General features: G+C 39.8%; 2 protein-coding genes across 2 annotated transcripts; both read right to left on the bottom strand.

Moving 5' to 3' along the window:
- Window positions 1-274: 274 nt before the first annotated feature.
- On the bottom strand, window positions 275-5,152 carry vbp1 (von Hippel-Lindau binding protein 1). Its single transcript, XM_015029251.1, has 6 exons — window positions 5,031-5,152; window positions 3,417-3,541; window positions 2,488-2,554; window positions 1,391-1,489; window positions 1,139-1,277; window positions 275-438 (listed from the first exon to the last, which is right to left on the bottom strand). The coding sequence occupies exons 1-6, from the start codon at window positions 5,109-5,111 to the stop codon at window positions 362-364; spliced, it is 588 nt and encodes a 195-aa protein (XP_014884737.1). The 5' UTR covers window positions 5,112-5,152; the 3' UTR covers window positions 275-361.
- Window positions 5,153-6,156: 1,004 nt separating this feature from the next.
- Window positions 6,157-15,435, bottom strand: LOC106945515 (E3 ubiquitin-protein ligase TRIM39-like). The gene is made up of 8 exons (XM_015029247.1): window positions 15,059-15,435; window positions 13,190-13,781; window positions 12,540-12,635; window positions 11,949-12,182; window positions 11,608-11,758; window positions 8,192-8,218; window positions 7,646-7,821; window positions 6,157-7,563 (listed from the first exon to the last, which is right to left on the bottom strand). Exons 2-8 carry the CDS (start codon window positions 13,757-13,759, stop codon window positions 7,192-7,194), a joined length of 1,626 nt encoding a protein of 541 aa, XP_014884733.1. The 5' UTR covers window positions 13,760-13,781; window positions 15,059-15,435; the 3' UTR covers window positions 6,157-7,191.
- Window positions 15,436-16,249: the final 814 nt, after the last annotated feature.

Raw genomic sequence — 16,249 nt, 5'->3', positions numbered from 1 at the left:
AAAAAATCGCCGTGTTGGGGTTGTTTTTTTTTTATTTTTTTTTGAAAAAAAAATTTAAAAAAAAAAAAAAAAAAAAAAAAAAAAAAAAAAAAAGAAAGAAAATCAACAGAAAACAGTAGTGGTGGAAGTTTGAGCTGGGCTTGATAGAGGAGACGCCGAAGAGGAAAAACTGAACTATGACAAACGCTCGACCCGAGCAGCATCAAACTTCCAGTAACGTTTCAGACGATTCCTCCATGAGCCGAGCTCCGGGGGCCACAGAGGGGTCAACATATGCATGACTTCAGATCGGGGTTTATTTTTCTTTTAATGACTAAGGAGGAAGTTAGCAGAGGGGGAACATAGACACTGTTCTGTTTAATTAAGACTTGGCTGCTGATTTCAGGAGGTTTTCTTTGCTCCTCCTCTTTACGTCCCAGTTGTAGACTCGCGCCATGTCTGAAGGGAGCGACAAGTCAAGATGAAACACCAACACACAGAGGGTTACCGAGAGGTGTTTAATTCAAAACATGTCTCAGGTGCAACCCTAATAACTAGATCATAAAAAACCCAATATTAATTTAATTAAATGCAACTCGTATATAGATTTAGTACAGAAAGTCTATAGGGAGAAAATCTGCCTGCTGGGAACTGTTGATTTGACTTTCCAGGACTATTGATACCATACATGTTATGCTTCTCCTCTGTAAAGCCGGAAATTTGGTGATCCCAGAGTTGTGCAGTAACTAGCTACTTTTACTCAATTACATTTACTTGCGTAACATTTTTGAGAAAACTTACTTTTAGGAGTATTTGGACTTCGCTGACCTTTACTTGAGCTATGTTATTATCGCTACTCTTGAGTAAACTTTCTGGATTCTCGACCCACTGAGTGAAGAACAAATATGTTTTAACCAACAATTCACCAAACACAGACCTGACGTTTTTGTTAAAGTTTCAGAAGATCATTTCTCAGAGGGCTGCTTTTTACTTTGAGTAAAAATAAGTTGAAGTAGTGCTACATTTTTTTGGGTACTCGACATTTCAACAAACTAATTAGAGAATGCTTCTCCAGAAAAGGTGACATCTAGTGGCCAAACCTTGGTATAGCTCAGTCATGATGGACTGCTTTGTTTATTTTTTTTTTTTTAAAGGATACTGACTTCGGTGGTGGTCCCCTGGTCTCTCAGGTAGTCCAGGTCTTCCTCCAGCGTCTCCAGGTTGCGAGACGCTGTGGACAGGTTCTTCTCTAGGAGAGCCTGGGCTTCGTCGATGTCGTATTCTAACATGACGTTGGCCTTTTGAGGAGAAGCGTTGGAGAAATCATTAGAAGACATAATCAGTGATCCAGATAATTTACTTTCAAAGGTTGATAAATGTAATTTAAATCAAACTGAAAGCCCACGCTCACCCCTAACCATAGGCAAACTTTGTCAGTGGGCGGCACGGAGGCCTTGCAGTAAACGTTGTCGGCCAGCAGGAAGTGCGTTTCCATTGGCTCTGTGGTTTCCTGAAGAAAAACAAGGTGCAGCCCTTTAATTCAACAGGCCTCTAATACAGCTGAAACGATTAATCAGATTAAACACGATGAATCGATTATATACGCATTTTTAAACACAGTTTTATCAATTTTGTATTTTCACCAACCAAAAAACATAGAATTGGACATCATGCTGCTACATCATGTTACATAAATAGAGATTAAGAAAAAGGGACATAAAAATAAGGAAAGAAAAAAGCAGGAAAAATCATTCATGTTGAATCATGTCTTTAATGGCCTTATTGCCTTATCTACTGTCCTAATGGTCACCAAACATTTACAGATTTCAAACCTGACAAGGTGACTATCAGAGCTACCAGCTGTAGTGATAGAAAAAAAAAGGTATAGAAACACAGAAGAAGATAAATCGATTATTGAAATAATCGTCCATAAACTCGATTAATCGTTGACTGGATTTAATGATTAATCGGTAGTATTGATTAATCATGAACGCCTTTAGTTATACATTTTGTACTCGTTTGATCTAAAGAAATAATCACCAAATCAGCCCTCCAGTGAAAATAACCGATAGTTGCAGCTGTAGCCTCTAATATTTCCATCAAGGAGCAAGTGTTTTTTTTTTTTTTTTTTTTAAGTTTCTCTGATTATCTGAGCCTCTTCTGGCCATTAAAGCAGAAATACTAAGGGTCCCTCTGAAAATATGAAAGACGGGAGGGACAAAGACTGATAAGCAAACAGTGTCCAGATGGACAGACAAACGCATACGACTTTTAGACAATAGGTAAACCAATAAAGTCTACAGATGTAACTATTTTTTTTTTCAATACTCCGATTTTTTTCCCAAACTTGTCCAGACTTTGTCAAATTCTAGAATTTTCCAGACTCGGTAGGAACCAGAACAAGCAGCAACGCTCATGTTCTACTTGTTGCTTCTTACATGATAATATAATTATACAGGAATAAAGCAACAGATTAAACACTGAGGCTTCTTTAAGCAGACTACCCACCTTTTTCTTCTGCATGTGTCGGAGGATTTCTAGCGTCTGGGTGATCTGTGGGATCTGGTTTTTCAACCTACGTGAGCAGAAAACAAGAAACCGTTGCATTACAGCAGCAACTGTTTGGTTCTAAAATATCTGGCAAACCTCTGAAACTGGTTAAGAAATGAAAGGAAACTGTATGGCTTCTAACAAAACACCAAAGATATGAAACCATATTAGTAAGAGACAAATTATGAAGTTATATAAATAAAAAGCTACATATTCTGTTAGTGTGGTGAACTTTAGTAACTGTTTATTTACAGGCTCTGTACTACTTTCCCACAGGGAAATTCAAGAACTTTTCAAACATTTTCAAGGTAAGTTTTTATTTTTTAACTTTTCCAGCAGAGATAAAAATACAAATGTACTAATGAAAACAGCTTCAATTCACTATTACATACCATATAATTTATACACATTATTCTGCATTCTGCAGCAAAATAAACTAAAATATCGCAAAACTTTCTGTTTTCTAATGTTTCTCTTACAGGAACAGACTGTTACAGATTGGTCTGAGAAAGTTGCAAAAAAATCTCTAAAAAATGTCCTTGCTCAGTTTTCTGAAATTTAGCAAATAGAAATTATTTTGGAAATTCTAACTGACCTAAAACATGAGAAGTTTGGTTTGATTTAATTTCAGACAGTGAGATAAAAATGTGTCCTTATATTATCGTTAAATATCTGGTTTCGACTGTAGATGACGCTTTCTAAATTTAAACTTTTAATCAAATGTTAGACTGAACTTTAATGCAAAACTCCACAGTTTGAATATCAAGCACTTTCAAGGACTTTATAAAGAAATCAAGCACTTTCAAGGATTTCAAGCACCAGCACGAACACAACGTTTAAATACATGAACTTTTTAAGAGTTTATTATTATTATTTTTTTATGTTACCGGAGTTTCTTCTGAGACAGGTTGAGCTCCATGTATTTATATTTCTGGTACTGTTCGTCGAGCCTCCTGAGCGCCGAGTCTGCCGTCTCATTGCCGGGCTGCTTCATGAACGAGTCGACGTCCTCCTGTGAAACACGCCACAGATGCTGAACGAGCTAGAGTAAGCAGATGATCTCTTCCTCCATAGGCAGACTGACGGTTTCTTCTCATGATGGTCAAAGCCAAAGTGATGCTGTTCAGCAAACAGAATCCTGATGAATTTGTAGTGTAAATTCACATTTTTAAGAGTTTCTGTAGGTCTCACAGAGTCTAATTTAATGGCTTTTTAAAACCATTATGAATTAAATTTAAATCCTGTATCACAACAGAGATGTACAAAAGAAAATAACATATTGTGTATAGCAGTAGTGATAACAGATGCAACATCGTATGGGTTGGCAACAGAAGTGAGCCAGTGGCAAAGACTTACATCATCCAGGTAACCAGCGAGAAATTTACAATTTAGATGAACGCAAAAAAGCTAGCTAGTTAGCAAGCAGGGGTATGCTAGCAGCTAGTTAGCGGTAGCCTCAACCACTTCAAGTCACAAAACAGAATGAAGATGTCTGCATTTGCCTGACACCGGGAATAAACTCTGTAGAATATGAGAAAATGGTCTTATCACAAACTTTAAAGACCTGTGATTTACAATTTACATTTTTAGAATAAATTTAAGACACTTTAAGGCCTTAATTTTGACTTTTTAAGGATGCATGCCACAGACTCTGCTTCTCGCTTTTCGTGCCAACAACTGGCACACATTATGGACCCGAGATAATTGGAATTGTGATGTTTTTTGCCATGATAAAAAAATATTTAATTTATCGCAATGCTTAAAAATAACCGTCGTATAATGTTTCTAATATTGGGGTGCCATAATAAAAGCAGTAACATCCTTCAGGTGGTGTGTAAAATGCACTTCTACAAATTAAACAACTAAAAACAATATCAACATATTCTTTAAAAGACAAATTATACCTCACCAACTCTGTTCCGCATCTGAAAACTTGCAACATATCGAAAAATGTAGCGGTTTTTTGTGCAATATCATTTCATGCTAAACAACTGTGACAAAGTGAATTTTGAGAGAGAAAAAAAAAACAAAAAAACTTTCGTTAACCATTATGTAGCAGCGTATTAAATATTTTATTGACTTATTTTAATTATGCGGAAGTCTTTCAGACATGATCATTATTTATATTTGAAGCTAAGGTGTATCAGTTAATGCTTTATGCAAAACCTCAAAGTGGGAAACTGAGGCCTGTTAATGGCACTAAACCTACGCCAAGTTACAGAGACCAGCTGAAAAACATAAAAGCCCGTAAAATAAACCAGGAGTAACTGAAGACAGAAAAAGCCCACATCATTCAGACAGTAATGACCATAGATGGAAGCAAGTAGCCGCCCATCCTGCACACACAGCGGGATCATCAACTCTCTGCCAGCTCTAGAGCTGCTAGTTAGCTAACAGGTTCCTAGCCGCTAAAACGCCCCCTGTGTATCAGGGACTGGCAGAAACACATTAAACTGTACTGCACACAAGCGGCGCAGTGAAAAAAGTTCGGCTTTACGCACCACAAACACCGCTTCGGGGATCCCAAGGTGCTTTTTCTTTGTCGCCTGTACGGCATTGCTGTTGTCCATGGTCGCCGCCATGTTGAAGAGAAGTTGCTTCCTCCCTTACGCCTGCGTACAAGACGCCTGAAGACTAGGGGACTCGACTGCCTCTTGAGGTCACATGTTGAAACTGCACCCAAAGATTGAACGTTTCCAGAGTTTGACGTTTATTTGGAAATTTATTTTAACAGAGAATGTGTCATATTGGCTACAGCATTTATAAATGTTTAATTTGCTCCGTAATAAATGCTAACTAAATATACTTGGCATTATAAGGTCTGGTGGTCCCATAATTTCCATTACTATTCTAGAAATGAAGTTAATTTCTTCATATTCGGTACAAATAAACGTAGACGGACGTCATAACTATTTACACTACTTATTAACTGACAGACAAGATACAGCAAGTAGTATCTGCATCTATTTATTTCTCACGTAATTATTTAAAAAAAATAGCTATAAAAGTGACAAAAATAATGACTAAATTAAAGTTGCAACAGGATGTTATTGTATTTTTATACCTTTACAGCTATGCATCATGTCGGGAATTGAACACTGTTGCCATACAGTGGAACGTGAAAGAAAGACTTGAAGGCAAATTCCGCTCTTCCTATTTAACATCTTTAAGAAGTTTCTTCTTCTGTCCACAAGGAAGCGCTGTTGCACTTGTTAGTCGTTTTCTCCTGTATTTTCTGGGATTGCTACTAATCAAATGTCTAAAAGTGAATTTATAAAATTCACTAAATGAGCTAAAAATCTTAGAAAACTATACACTAAATATTTTAACACAAATATTTTACTGAACCTGAGAAATTACGAGTTTTGTAAATGCAAAAATGTTTTGGAAGTTACAATGATTTGTGAGACTTGGTGTTGTTAAGTCTATCTTAAGAAAAAAAAAACATAGTAGTCACTCATTTTGTAGTAATTACAAAATGAGTGATTATAAAAAAAAAATAGTAATCTCTAATTTTGTCCACAAAGTAGAGGGGTTTTAATAATTGACAAAAATGATTAATCCATCACAGACGGTTGAAACAAATAAGACAAAATAACCTGTAAATCAGACAAAACTGCAAACCACTCAGGTTTTAGAAGCACTTTATTACATAAATTATTACAATTTTCCATCCAATATTGATTCAGACAAATTCACATAGTCTGTGGAACACTATAGAGTCACATGCTGTCCATCAACCTATGTGTCCACCCTGGACACAAGCTTGTCCAGGGTGGACACAATGGACACAATGCAGAAAATTTACAAGATGATTTGTATTTTGAATTTGGGTTTCTTGTAGGGTAATCAATGATGCCACAGTTACTGGTACCGCAGACAATTATTGTAAAGGAAACGCAACTAAAACTTTTTCTGTTTATACACTCTTGAGTGGATAAAACTATCTCAGAGCTTTGGAGTCGTAGTGCCCGACTTCCTGTTTCCCATGGAGTGCGAAACATGACACAAGTCTGTTTCTTCTGGAATAGAATCATAAAAAGATCATAAAAGAGAAATTTATTCTACGACTTTTTATCTATTTTACTGGTGGTGACAATAATCGATGAAGGCGGTGTGCCCCTTGAAGCACAAAGCTTAAAATGAACGTAGAACATTTGAGTGAAATAAGATAATTAGATTAAGGATATTCAAGGGTCAATGATGATGTCGTAAAAATAAAATCTGAACATTCACCAAGGATATCAGAATTAATGGTTCATGCCATTCATCATTTTACTAAGTCATTGTTTAGCTGTTCGTCTCTACTGGTCACTGTTTGCATCCACAGGGAGGACTGACAGAGGATATTGATGAAGACATCAATAATATTCCAATAATGATCTCGTTTTTAACTGAGTTTGGTTTGTTAGTTTATGTGTCAGCATAAACTTTGCAGTTTGGAAGCGGAAATGTCAAGCCAACCCGAGATTGATCAGTTTTCTGTTAAACTAGCAGCCGTCACTGAAATTGGATTCTTAAACCAGATTTGTTTTGCTTCACATTTGATCCAAAATGAACACCTCCATATTCTATACACATCCTTTATTAAATAGAGTAGAAGAAAGAAAACCACTCTGTTGTGTACAAAACGTGCTGCCTAACTCAATTAAAGGTTTCTTTTCAAGTTTCGTGACTGACAGCTGTGATAATCAGCGGCTCTGTGTTTTTCCCGTGGTCAAAAACTCCTGGGCTGAAGAAAGGGAAAATCCTCTCTGAGAACAAACACCCGGTGAAGGTGTAGATGTGCGATCTGTCATCCACGTCAAAGAACGAAACCACCCCTTCTTCATAATCTGTGAACACTCCGATGGTCTTGGGCCTCTTCTGGAGTTGAAGCAGGACGGAGGGGGAGTCCAGGGCCCGGTACTCACTGGCGTTCCTCAAACGCACCGTCCAGTAGCCGTTGTCCGGGGTGGAGGTGATCATGCCCTTCCTGTTGATGGACTCTTTGACCACGCCCAGGTCCCAGAAGGTCTTATTTCCAACCGCAACCTAGTTAGCAGAACAAGTTTTTGAGCATTGGTGTGTCATCACGGGGGCCTGCCGTCGCTTTGGGTTGATCGAACCGATCTACCTGAAAGTAGAACCTTCCAGACCGGAAGCCTTTCTTGCTCAGAACGCAGATAACTGGGTCAAAGCGTTGGGGAATGTCAGGAACAATGTGCAGCAGCTCGCCTCGGCCCGCCTGCTTTCCGTCAGGGGACAGGACGATGTTTGGATGGGCCGTGTCTGGGTCCAACACCACATCCACTGTGGACACACGGGTCAAAACGTTACGTCTACTTCCAGACGATCAGTATACTCGACGTTTATCATCACAATCATCAGTATCACGGGTTACCTGAAAGAGTCTGAAACCTACGAGAGACTACTATGTAAAATTCCCGTACATGTTCTTCTGTTCTAATCTGTAGTTCACATTGTTGGTCTTTAAAATCAGGTAAAAACGAGCTGAAAGGCATGAGGTAACTTAAAATATTTAATTGGAGGCTTTCAAGAAAAATGAACAGTGGGTTATTTCAATGAGCAAGAGACATACTACCAGTATAGTAGGATATAAAGAAGATTCATTTTGGGATTCATTAATAAAATTAATAGAAAAACAGATTTGTGTTCATACCTGCATATTTTTGCATCCTCCTCATCTCTGTCAAAAGAAAAAAAAACTTTATTAAATACTTTTTTAAATCAGTAGACAATTAAATTGTTTGTGGACATTAAGAAGATTGAAATGTAATGATGCACCGACAAAACAATTTTTTTTTTTTTTTGCCATTTCAAAGTTTAACAACTTTTTGAAAAAAAAAACAAAAAAAAAAAACATGAGAAAACCTTTTTACTTTTGGTATGATACTAACCAAGAACACTTACCAGCACTCCTAATAAAAATGTAAAAAAAAAAAAAGAAAAAAAAAAAGCCTTAAATAAATCATTAGTCAATCCCAATTAAAATATAAATAAATCAAGAAATTAAACAATTATTTTACTGTTTCAGGTAATCAGAGTGTTAAAGGAGCTCTTTATTCGTAATCCATGAAATCCTGTTTTCCTGAATGTTGATGTTTTCACACATCAACATTCTAAAAACTTTGCAGTTTAGAAGCGGAAATGTCAAGCCAACCCAAGATTGATCTGCAAAAGTCTCATCAAATTCTATGATGTCGTGACGGCAGTCATTTGTGATGTCATCATCACTGTTCTTTATATGTAATGTATTTGAATGTATATGTATATTTATATGTAATGTATTTGAAGTTGAATGTTGATCAAGGCTTAATCTGAACAGACGTTGTTTTGTCCAGCATGTCCCATCAAAGGCCACTTTACACCAACAGTGCGATAAGAAGGCGTTGGGGAGCCGTACCAAATCACCAAGACTGGTTTGAGGCCCAGAGACTTAGGTCTCTCGTGGAAACGGCGAGAGCAAGACGGATGGAGGAGAACCAAAAGGTAGCCTCCTTGCAAAGAGAAATGGAGAATATAAAATATGAGTTGCAGAAGGAGAAAAATCATCAGCATATCAACAAGGGCAAAGAGATGATGAGAGAACCACTAGCAGTAGAGAAGTTTACCGATCCAGAGACTCTCAGCCCTGCTGTTCTCACTTCCAAGGTGCACAGCGACATAAAACAAAAGCAGAAAATGCTGTTGCAGCAGGATTTAGAGCAACTGGAGGTTTCTCATATTGTCAAAGAGGAAGAGTTTATGTCACAGATCCAGGCAGAAAAAAAGAAAAGCGACACCCTCCAACAAGAGCTGGACGAGATCAAGGCTCGCTACGAGGAGCTTCAGTTAAAATATGAAGCCGACATTTGTGAGGAGAAACTGCAGGTCGATACAAAGGTGTTTTATGAAGAGAAACTCAAGCAGGACCAAAAGCTCTTTGAAAATCTGAGAGCAGAGAAGGACAATCTCCAAGAACAAATGTCCAGGGAGATCGCCTGCCTGCAGGAAACGGAGAGATGTCTGCAGAGTCAGCTAGAGCAGATTAAGGTTTCGTTTGAAGAACTAAGATGGAGGTATGAAGAAGATGTTTCTGGATTGAGACAGAAAGCAGAAAGTTATCAGCTTGAGATGAATCATGAGAAAGAAGCGCATTTGGAAAGAGAAAAGAAAGACCTTCTGCTTATCAAGGCACTCAGAGCAGAAAAGGACAATCTGAGTCAGAAAATGGGACAAGAGTTCTCTTTCCTGCAGCAATCCAAAGAGGAAAGAAAACATCTCCAAAGTGAACTGGAGCAGATCAAAGTTTCTTACCAGGAACTTAAAACCAGATATGAAGGAGATGTTTCTGCTCTAAGAGAGCAAGATGCAATACACCAGCAGGGAATAGAGAAAGAGATGGAAGCTTATTTACAGAAAATTATGAGCAACCTCAAGATTATCAACGAACTTGGAGCCGAGAAGGATGATTTCCAAAAACAACTGGCTGCCTTCCAACAACTGTACTCCGGCTGTGAGACTGATTACAAAACGGAGCTGGAACATCTGAAAACTGAGCTTCAAGAAAGAGATGAGTTAGGACCTCCGAAAAGAAAAGTGGCAAAGCGTCAAGAACCAAATGAGAAAGACGCTGCCCCTGTAAACAACATCTCTGACCCGGCATCCAAGGATCTGGTCCGTCTCTTTGAGGAAACCCTGTCAGAGGAGATCGAGGTACCTGATGTGTCTCCCGAAGAGCTAAATCACTTTATAGAAACAACAACAGGGGCCTCAACCAAAAGCTTCAGTTGGGAAAAATGATATGACACACTTTGAGTCTCAGGAAACCACAAAAATGGGATAAACGCCAGGAGACTACTAAAATACGCAACTAGAAAACAGTGTCCAGGTTAGTACTGAACGATTCACAAACCCTCTACTTAGATTTTAGACAAATTTAGTGTCAGTTTTCTCCGGGTGCTCCGGTTTCCCACACATTCCTAAAAACATCAGTTAGGGTGATTGACCAATGTAAAAACACAAACAAAAAAAAAGTAAATATTAAGATAAAAACCCATCCAACCTCCTATATTCCCCCCAAAAATGTGTTTGTGTGTAAATCACCCAAAACTGCCCCACAATAGGTAACAAAAAAACTTTATAGCAAATTCCAAACAACAAATTAACACCCCATTCCTCCCAATTAAAAAAAAAAAAAAAAAAAATCATACGTGTGTGTTTGTGTACATGTGAGTGTACACCAGGTGAGTGTGAAGCGTCTCCTGGAGTAGCTTAGAGATTCTTCTAGGAATTGTAGAAAGTTGCTTTATTGCAACTTTCTGCACTCAGCTACTGCAACTGGCTAGTCCCTTGACATGGGCCGAAAAGAGGAATAGGGTGTGTGATTCTCCTCCTGCCAGTAAACAGCCTCTCCACCCCAAACGCCCCTGCAGTGCCTCCTCGTGGCCACACACGGAAACTGGGTACATGAACACTCCCAGGCCAAACTGCAAGGGGTCTCGGAGCAACAGTGGGCCCCAGAGATGAGGTGCATAGTGTGTGGACCCATCAACCACTGTACCAGCTATGGGCAAAAAGAGCGCCAGCGTCTCATTATTAGGTCTAACAAGGCGAGAGCCTAAATAGCTTAAATAATCTGAATCTTGTGCTTTAGATCAAAACAACGTTCCCACATGATATTTGCATATATTTTTTTGTGAGCACACAAACTCTGAAATAATTAGCAACTGAATATGTTATGGTACTAAAATTATCTCGAGGATCTCTTTGTCAACAAAGCAGAGTTGCCCAGATACAGCCAAAATGCTTTAGACAAAGCAAACTGCCAACCATGTATGTGTTTGTGGATTGAAGTTTTTAAACTAAAGCTAATTAAAAATATTTAAAGTTGTAGCAAATTATTATTCAGCCAAGATGGCTGCCTGGTTTTGGGTCTTTCATGGCGCCATGCTTACGTATTATAAACGTAGAACAAAGAATCAGAGGAAAGTTCGCTACCTTGAACACATGATAGAAAATGATTGGCTCTGCAACCTACGCAGATGTGATTTCATCCTCCTTAAACTCTTTTCCGTAACGATGCGTGTAGCTTACCTTCTTTCTTCACGATATCCAGGTCTTTCCTCAAAGTTTTATCCAGTCTGGAAAGCGCTCTCCTCACCGTTCCAACGCAAAGTTCAGGGTAGATCCTGGTTTCTGTCCACTCCCTGTTGGTAGGCGGAGGTGACACAAGCGAGGGCAGTCTCTGACGAGAGGAAAAAAAATGAATACAATTTGTTCATTAATCAAAAATGATCACCAAAATGCTGTGCTTTCCTCTTGACTGTTCCCACACTAGTAAACCTACTTCAGATGACAGTCACATTAGCCAGCACAGTTTTTTTAATATCCAGGTTCTAAAAAAAAAAAAAACACAGTCTGAGGTTGATGCTAACCTGCAGGAGGTGCAGGTGGTCGTCCGTGTTTTCCAGCTCGTTTAGCTCAGTGTTTCTCCTCTGCAGCTCAGCGATTTCCTGCTGCAGATCACCGATCAGCTCCTCTGCCCTCTTCTCTTCCGCTCTCTGCCTTTCCTCTATTTCTGCATTAGCCTCGGCTTGTCTCTCCTTCGTCGAGTTGATCAGCGACGTGAAGAGACTGTCGCTCGCCTTCTTCTCCTTCTCAGCACTCAGCTGGAAAGCACCAAACACGTTAGCGCTTGATTTAAAGAAATGTAGTAAGATACAAGTTTTAATTTTGGTTCACCTTGGACAAGTTTCCAGTAATGAAATAAATATAATTTTTACTAAAGGAAAACTCCAAGGTGCAATGTTTAGAGCAGGATTTTGTTCAACACAATACTTTGTCTTGGTTAAAGCATATCTTTTGTGGATATCTCAATTTATAATGCGGTCAAAAAGGCTCTGGGACAATAACCAGCAGCCAATGTTGTCATTTTGTATTTGAAAATCACATAAAAGTGGGGAAAAAAATTTAGAGCAATGTCAATGGATCCCCATTTGAGGTTCACTCCCTCCATCGTCACTTACTGCGCTCAGCTTCAGACAGTTTTTTATCTCCTCAATCTTCTTTTGCCGCTCCTGGATCATCTGCTGAAAATCTGCCTGCGTTTGCTTCATGTGAACCTAAATGGACATAACATATTTACTTGTTTATTTATGTAATAGATGAGCTGGGTTGGCACTGCAGTCTGTGTATCACTGAGTTACAAACTGATGGTAAATGGTAAACAGCTGGTACTTGTACAGCACTTTATCGAGTCTAGAAGACCCCAAAGTGCTTCATGCTACACTCAGTCATTCACCTACACATTCACATGCTGGTGATAGCAAACTACAGAATAGTAGCCACAGCCGGCCTCTGTCCATCACCAGCAGGTAAGTGTCTTCAATGATGGAGATATCAGGAATGAGGAGTTGAACCAGCAACCTACTGATTACAGGATGAACCATCGCCCCACATTAATTAGACCACAATATGGTACACCATCCCTTAATATGATAAAGTTGAATTTTAAAATTTTTAGCTTGTATTGTGCTGACAGACTACTTCATGCGCTATGTTCAGTTTGGGTAATTTCATGCATAACACTTGTAAGAACATTACGATCCCATCATCACTTCTGGCCTTCATAAGTTCTTATTGCCTGCAGCTTTTTATAATCCCCGTCTCCTGATACCTTCCTCTCCTTGCTCTCGTCCTCCATTGTCACCGCCGGGTGGTCTTTGTGCTCCGTCTCGGTGCAGAACTGGCAGACGCACATCTGCTCCATCCTGCAGAACATCTCCAGCAGCCGCTCGTGCTTCTTGCACATCCTGTCCTGCAGGTTCTTCACCGGCTCCATCAGCTTGTGCAGCTTCAGCGTGGCCACGGTCCGGTGTGGCTCCAGGTGGGCCTCGCAGTACGACGTCAGACACACCAGGCACGACTTGTGGGCCCTCACCTGCAGGGAGGTGGCGGCACACACGTCACACACGACTTCGCCCGGCTGGGCTGCAGACAGAGGTGAAGCCGAGGAGCAGACGATAATTTGCCTTAAAGTGTCTGCCAGCTCTTTGAAGGCCGTGTTGATGCTTATGTCAGGCCTGGAGGCGAAAGTCTTGTTGCAGGTGGGGCACTGGCAGACGTCACTGCTGTCCCACACCAGCCCGATGCAGACTAGACAGAAGTTGTGCCCACAGGGAGTGGTCACTGGGTCAGTAAACACCTGCAGACAGATGCTGCACTGGAGCTGCTTCTCTGGGAGCATTTTAGCTTATGTGTCGCTTTATCTGTTGGACAAGAAATGAGACGGTTTCATTAAAAAAAAAAAAAACGGATGGAAGAGGCAGCAGTTAAAAAAATATATCATTCACCGTTAGCTTTGGATGAATATGCAAATACGCCAAAGTTACACATGTCTTTCCTGTCGTTCAGGTTTTCACACATGCAACAATAATGAGTGTCCTTGGAATGTTTGTTATTGTGGGTTATTCTACCAGGCACACCCAGTCTTTACTGAGGCTGTATTCCTATAATAATAATCCTGACATAACACCAGTGCATCCACATGACGAACCCAATAAATAATCTATACTTCACACAAAAAGCTTCAAAGTCTTAAAACAGACTGGCTTTATTGTTTTTGCTGGGGAATGTAACCTAGTACCACAGATCTATGAGATGCTCAGTAATGTTCTAGCAAAAACCTCCATCTATCCGTCGCAAACTTGTGGTTTTGGACAAGTTTCAACCCATTGTCAAGTACATGAGGGCTCTAGTGATGTCAGTTGCAAGTAAAATGTTCAGAGAGGTCAAGAAAGCTTGCCCTAATGGAAGCAAATAGACACAATTTATGATACTGTCACCACCTTGTTTTTGCTCCACTGTTGTTTTTTTCCAGGGTTCACTGTTGGTTTACATGCTTAAACCAAAAGTGGACTCTTAGTCTTTCAAAAGTTTCACTTTTGAAAGATTAGCCGTGTAGTGGTTCCCTTTCAACGTGTACCAGACTGCTTCCTCATTTCTCTTTGACTGTTCTTTGTGGATTGATTATCCCTGTGGTGGGAGTAATGATTCTGTTTCATTTCTACTCATTCTATCAATCTGTAGGTTATATATCCACCGATCCACCTGAGATCAGGTCAGCTAGCATGTCTAGGAGACACTTCTCCATTGACAAGTGTCAGCTCATTCTGAAGGATCCAAACATCTTCAGAAGAGATTTATAGTGGGTCTGCCTTGAGATCTCCTACCAGTGGGACATGCCTGGAATAATCAAAGACCCAAAAAGACTTCTTTTGGCCCTCCTTGTTCTCCCTATTGCCCTTTTGGACCATGATTCATATCCCATGACCAAAGGTAAGGGCTGAAACGTAGACATATGGAAGCTTTTGCTATTTGGGTCATCTCTAGCTTCCCCATGACAGACCAGAAAAAAGCCAGAAGTACTGCAGATAGGCCCCATTATGTCTGGAACCGACTCTCACCAATTAACCCAGCCATATAGCTTCACATTTCTAGACACACTTTGAACTTTTAGCTTAAATAGCAGATTATTTGTACTCACCCTCCTCAGCTGAAGCAGCTAGTTTTGTCGTCTCTGACAGGTGATTCCTGCTTTATGAGATGGAATGACTGCACTGAAGAGCAAACCGTGACACAGGGAGCACAGTTACTCATAAACCAAAACCCTCCCCCTCCCGACTCTCTGCATCGGCCTAATCTTAAAATCACAATTCACAGGTCAACCAACAATTAGTTACTATAGCAACATTAAACAGCTGGCTTGTGTTTGGCAACCCTTTATGAGCGAGTCTGTATTTATGTAATGATAGTAATAGTTAATAGTAGCTCTCACACAGCTACAGAGTTTGTTTGTCTCATGGGTGTGGCGGCCTGGTCAATGGTTAACATTTTCCACTTGGAGCACACCTGAAGTACCTGCTCTGGACAGCACACAGGTATGAGGCAGAGGCTCACCTAGTTACATAACGAACAAGTTCAGGTTCATATAAGAACCATGTCAACATGCCCGAAGGTTTCACACACACACACACACACACACGCGCGCACACACACACACACACACACACACACACACACACACACACAAAATGCAGTGTCTTTTTCACAATTTGGAACATTACAGCCATTACAAATTATAATGAATTTTAATGGGGTTTAATGTAACAGACCAACACAAAGTAGTGCGTAATTGTGAAGTGGAAAGAAAAGAACACATGGTGAAAAAAAGGAAATTTGTTTTCTAAAACTTTTCCATCTACCTTAGCTGACAGGCCAGGCAAGAAAGTAAGGCAGTCCAGGGATAACTTCAAGAGCTGAGATCCAAAATTCAGGTGGGAGAATTTGTTCATAGGATGATTATTATGCATTCACACCATAAATCTGCCCTTTATCAAATTTTCCTGACACTTACTACGTTGTGGGGACCAATTGCTCCTTGTGGGACCAGGACCAGGCTTCGGTCCCCACAAGGGGAAACCTTGTTTTAGGGTCAGGGGTTAGAGTTAGGACTAAGGTGTGAATTTAGTTTTGGTTAGCAGCAAATGTTTAGTCCTAATCCGGCTGAACTGCCCCCAAACGCATCACTTTTCTCTGTAGTGTCATAACTTTATCACGAGGTGGCGACAAAGTATTAAAATAGTGATAATCTCGCTAATAGCCTTACTACCTTCTAATACAGTATGAAAGAAATATATTTAAACTATAACTACTGACATCAACATCAAAATGTTTT

Source organism: Poecilia latipinna, unplaced genomic scaffold (assembly GCF_001443285.1).
Source record: "Poecilia latipinna isolate Pla-1442-1.1 unplaced genomic scaffold, P_latipinna-1.0 Scaffold147, whole genome shotgun sequence".
Classification (NCBI taxonomy): Eukaryota; Metazoa; Chordata; class Actinopteri; order Cyprinodontiformes; family Poeciliidae; genus Poecilia; species Poecilia latipinna.
The sequence above is the reverse complement of the archived record's forward strand: the minus strand, read 5'-3'. Positions and strand labels throughout refer to the sequence as shown.

Coding starts and splice junctions, on each gene's coding strand:
- vbp1 (XM_015029251.1), bottom strand. CDS start 5,111: ATGGCGGCGACCATGGACAACAGCAATGCCGTACAGGCGACAAAGAAA. Junction 1,490..2,487: donor GACACATGCAGAAGAAAAAG/GTGGGTAGTCTG, acceptor GTTTTTCTTCAG/GAAACCACAGAGCCAATGGA. Junction 1,278..1,390: donor AAGTTTGCCTATGGTTAGGG/GTGAGCGTGGGC, acceptor TCTCCTCAAAAG/GCCAACGTCATGTTAGAATA.
- LOC106945515 (XM_015029247.1), bottom strand. CDS start 13,759: ATGCTCCCAGAGAAGCAGCTCCAGTGCAGCATCTGTCTGCAGGTGTTT. Junction 12,183..12,539: donor ACTGTCTGAAGCTGAGCGCA/GTAAGTGACGAT, acceptor GGTGCTTTCCAG/CTGAGTGCTGAGAAGGAGAA. Junction 11,759..11,948: donor ACCACCTGCACCTCCTGCAG/GTTAGCATCAAC, acceptor TCCTCTCGTCAG/AGACTGCCCTCGCTTGTGTC.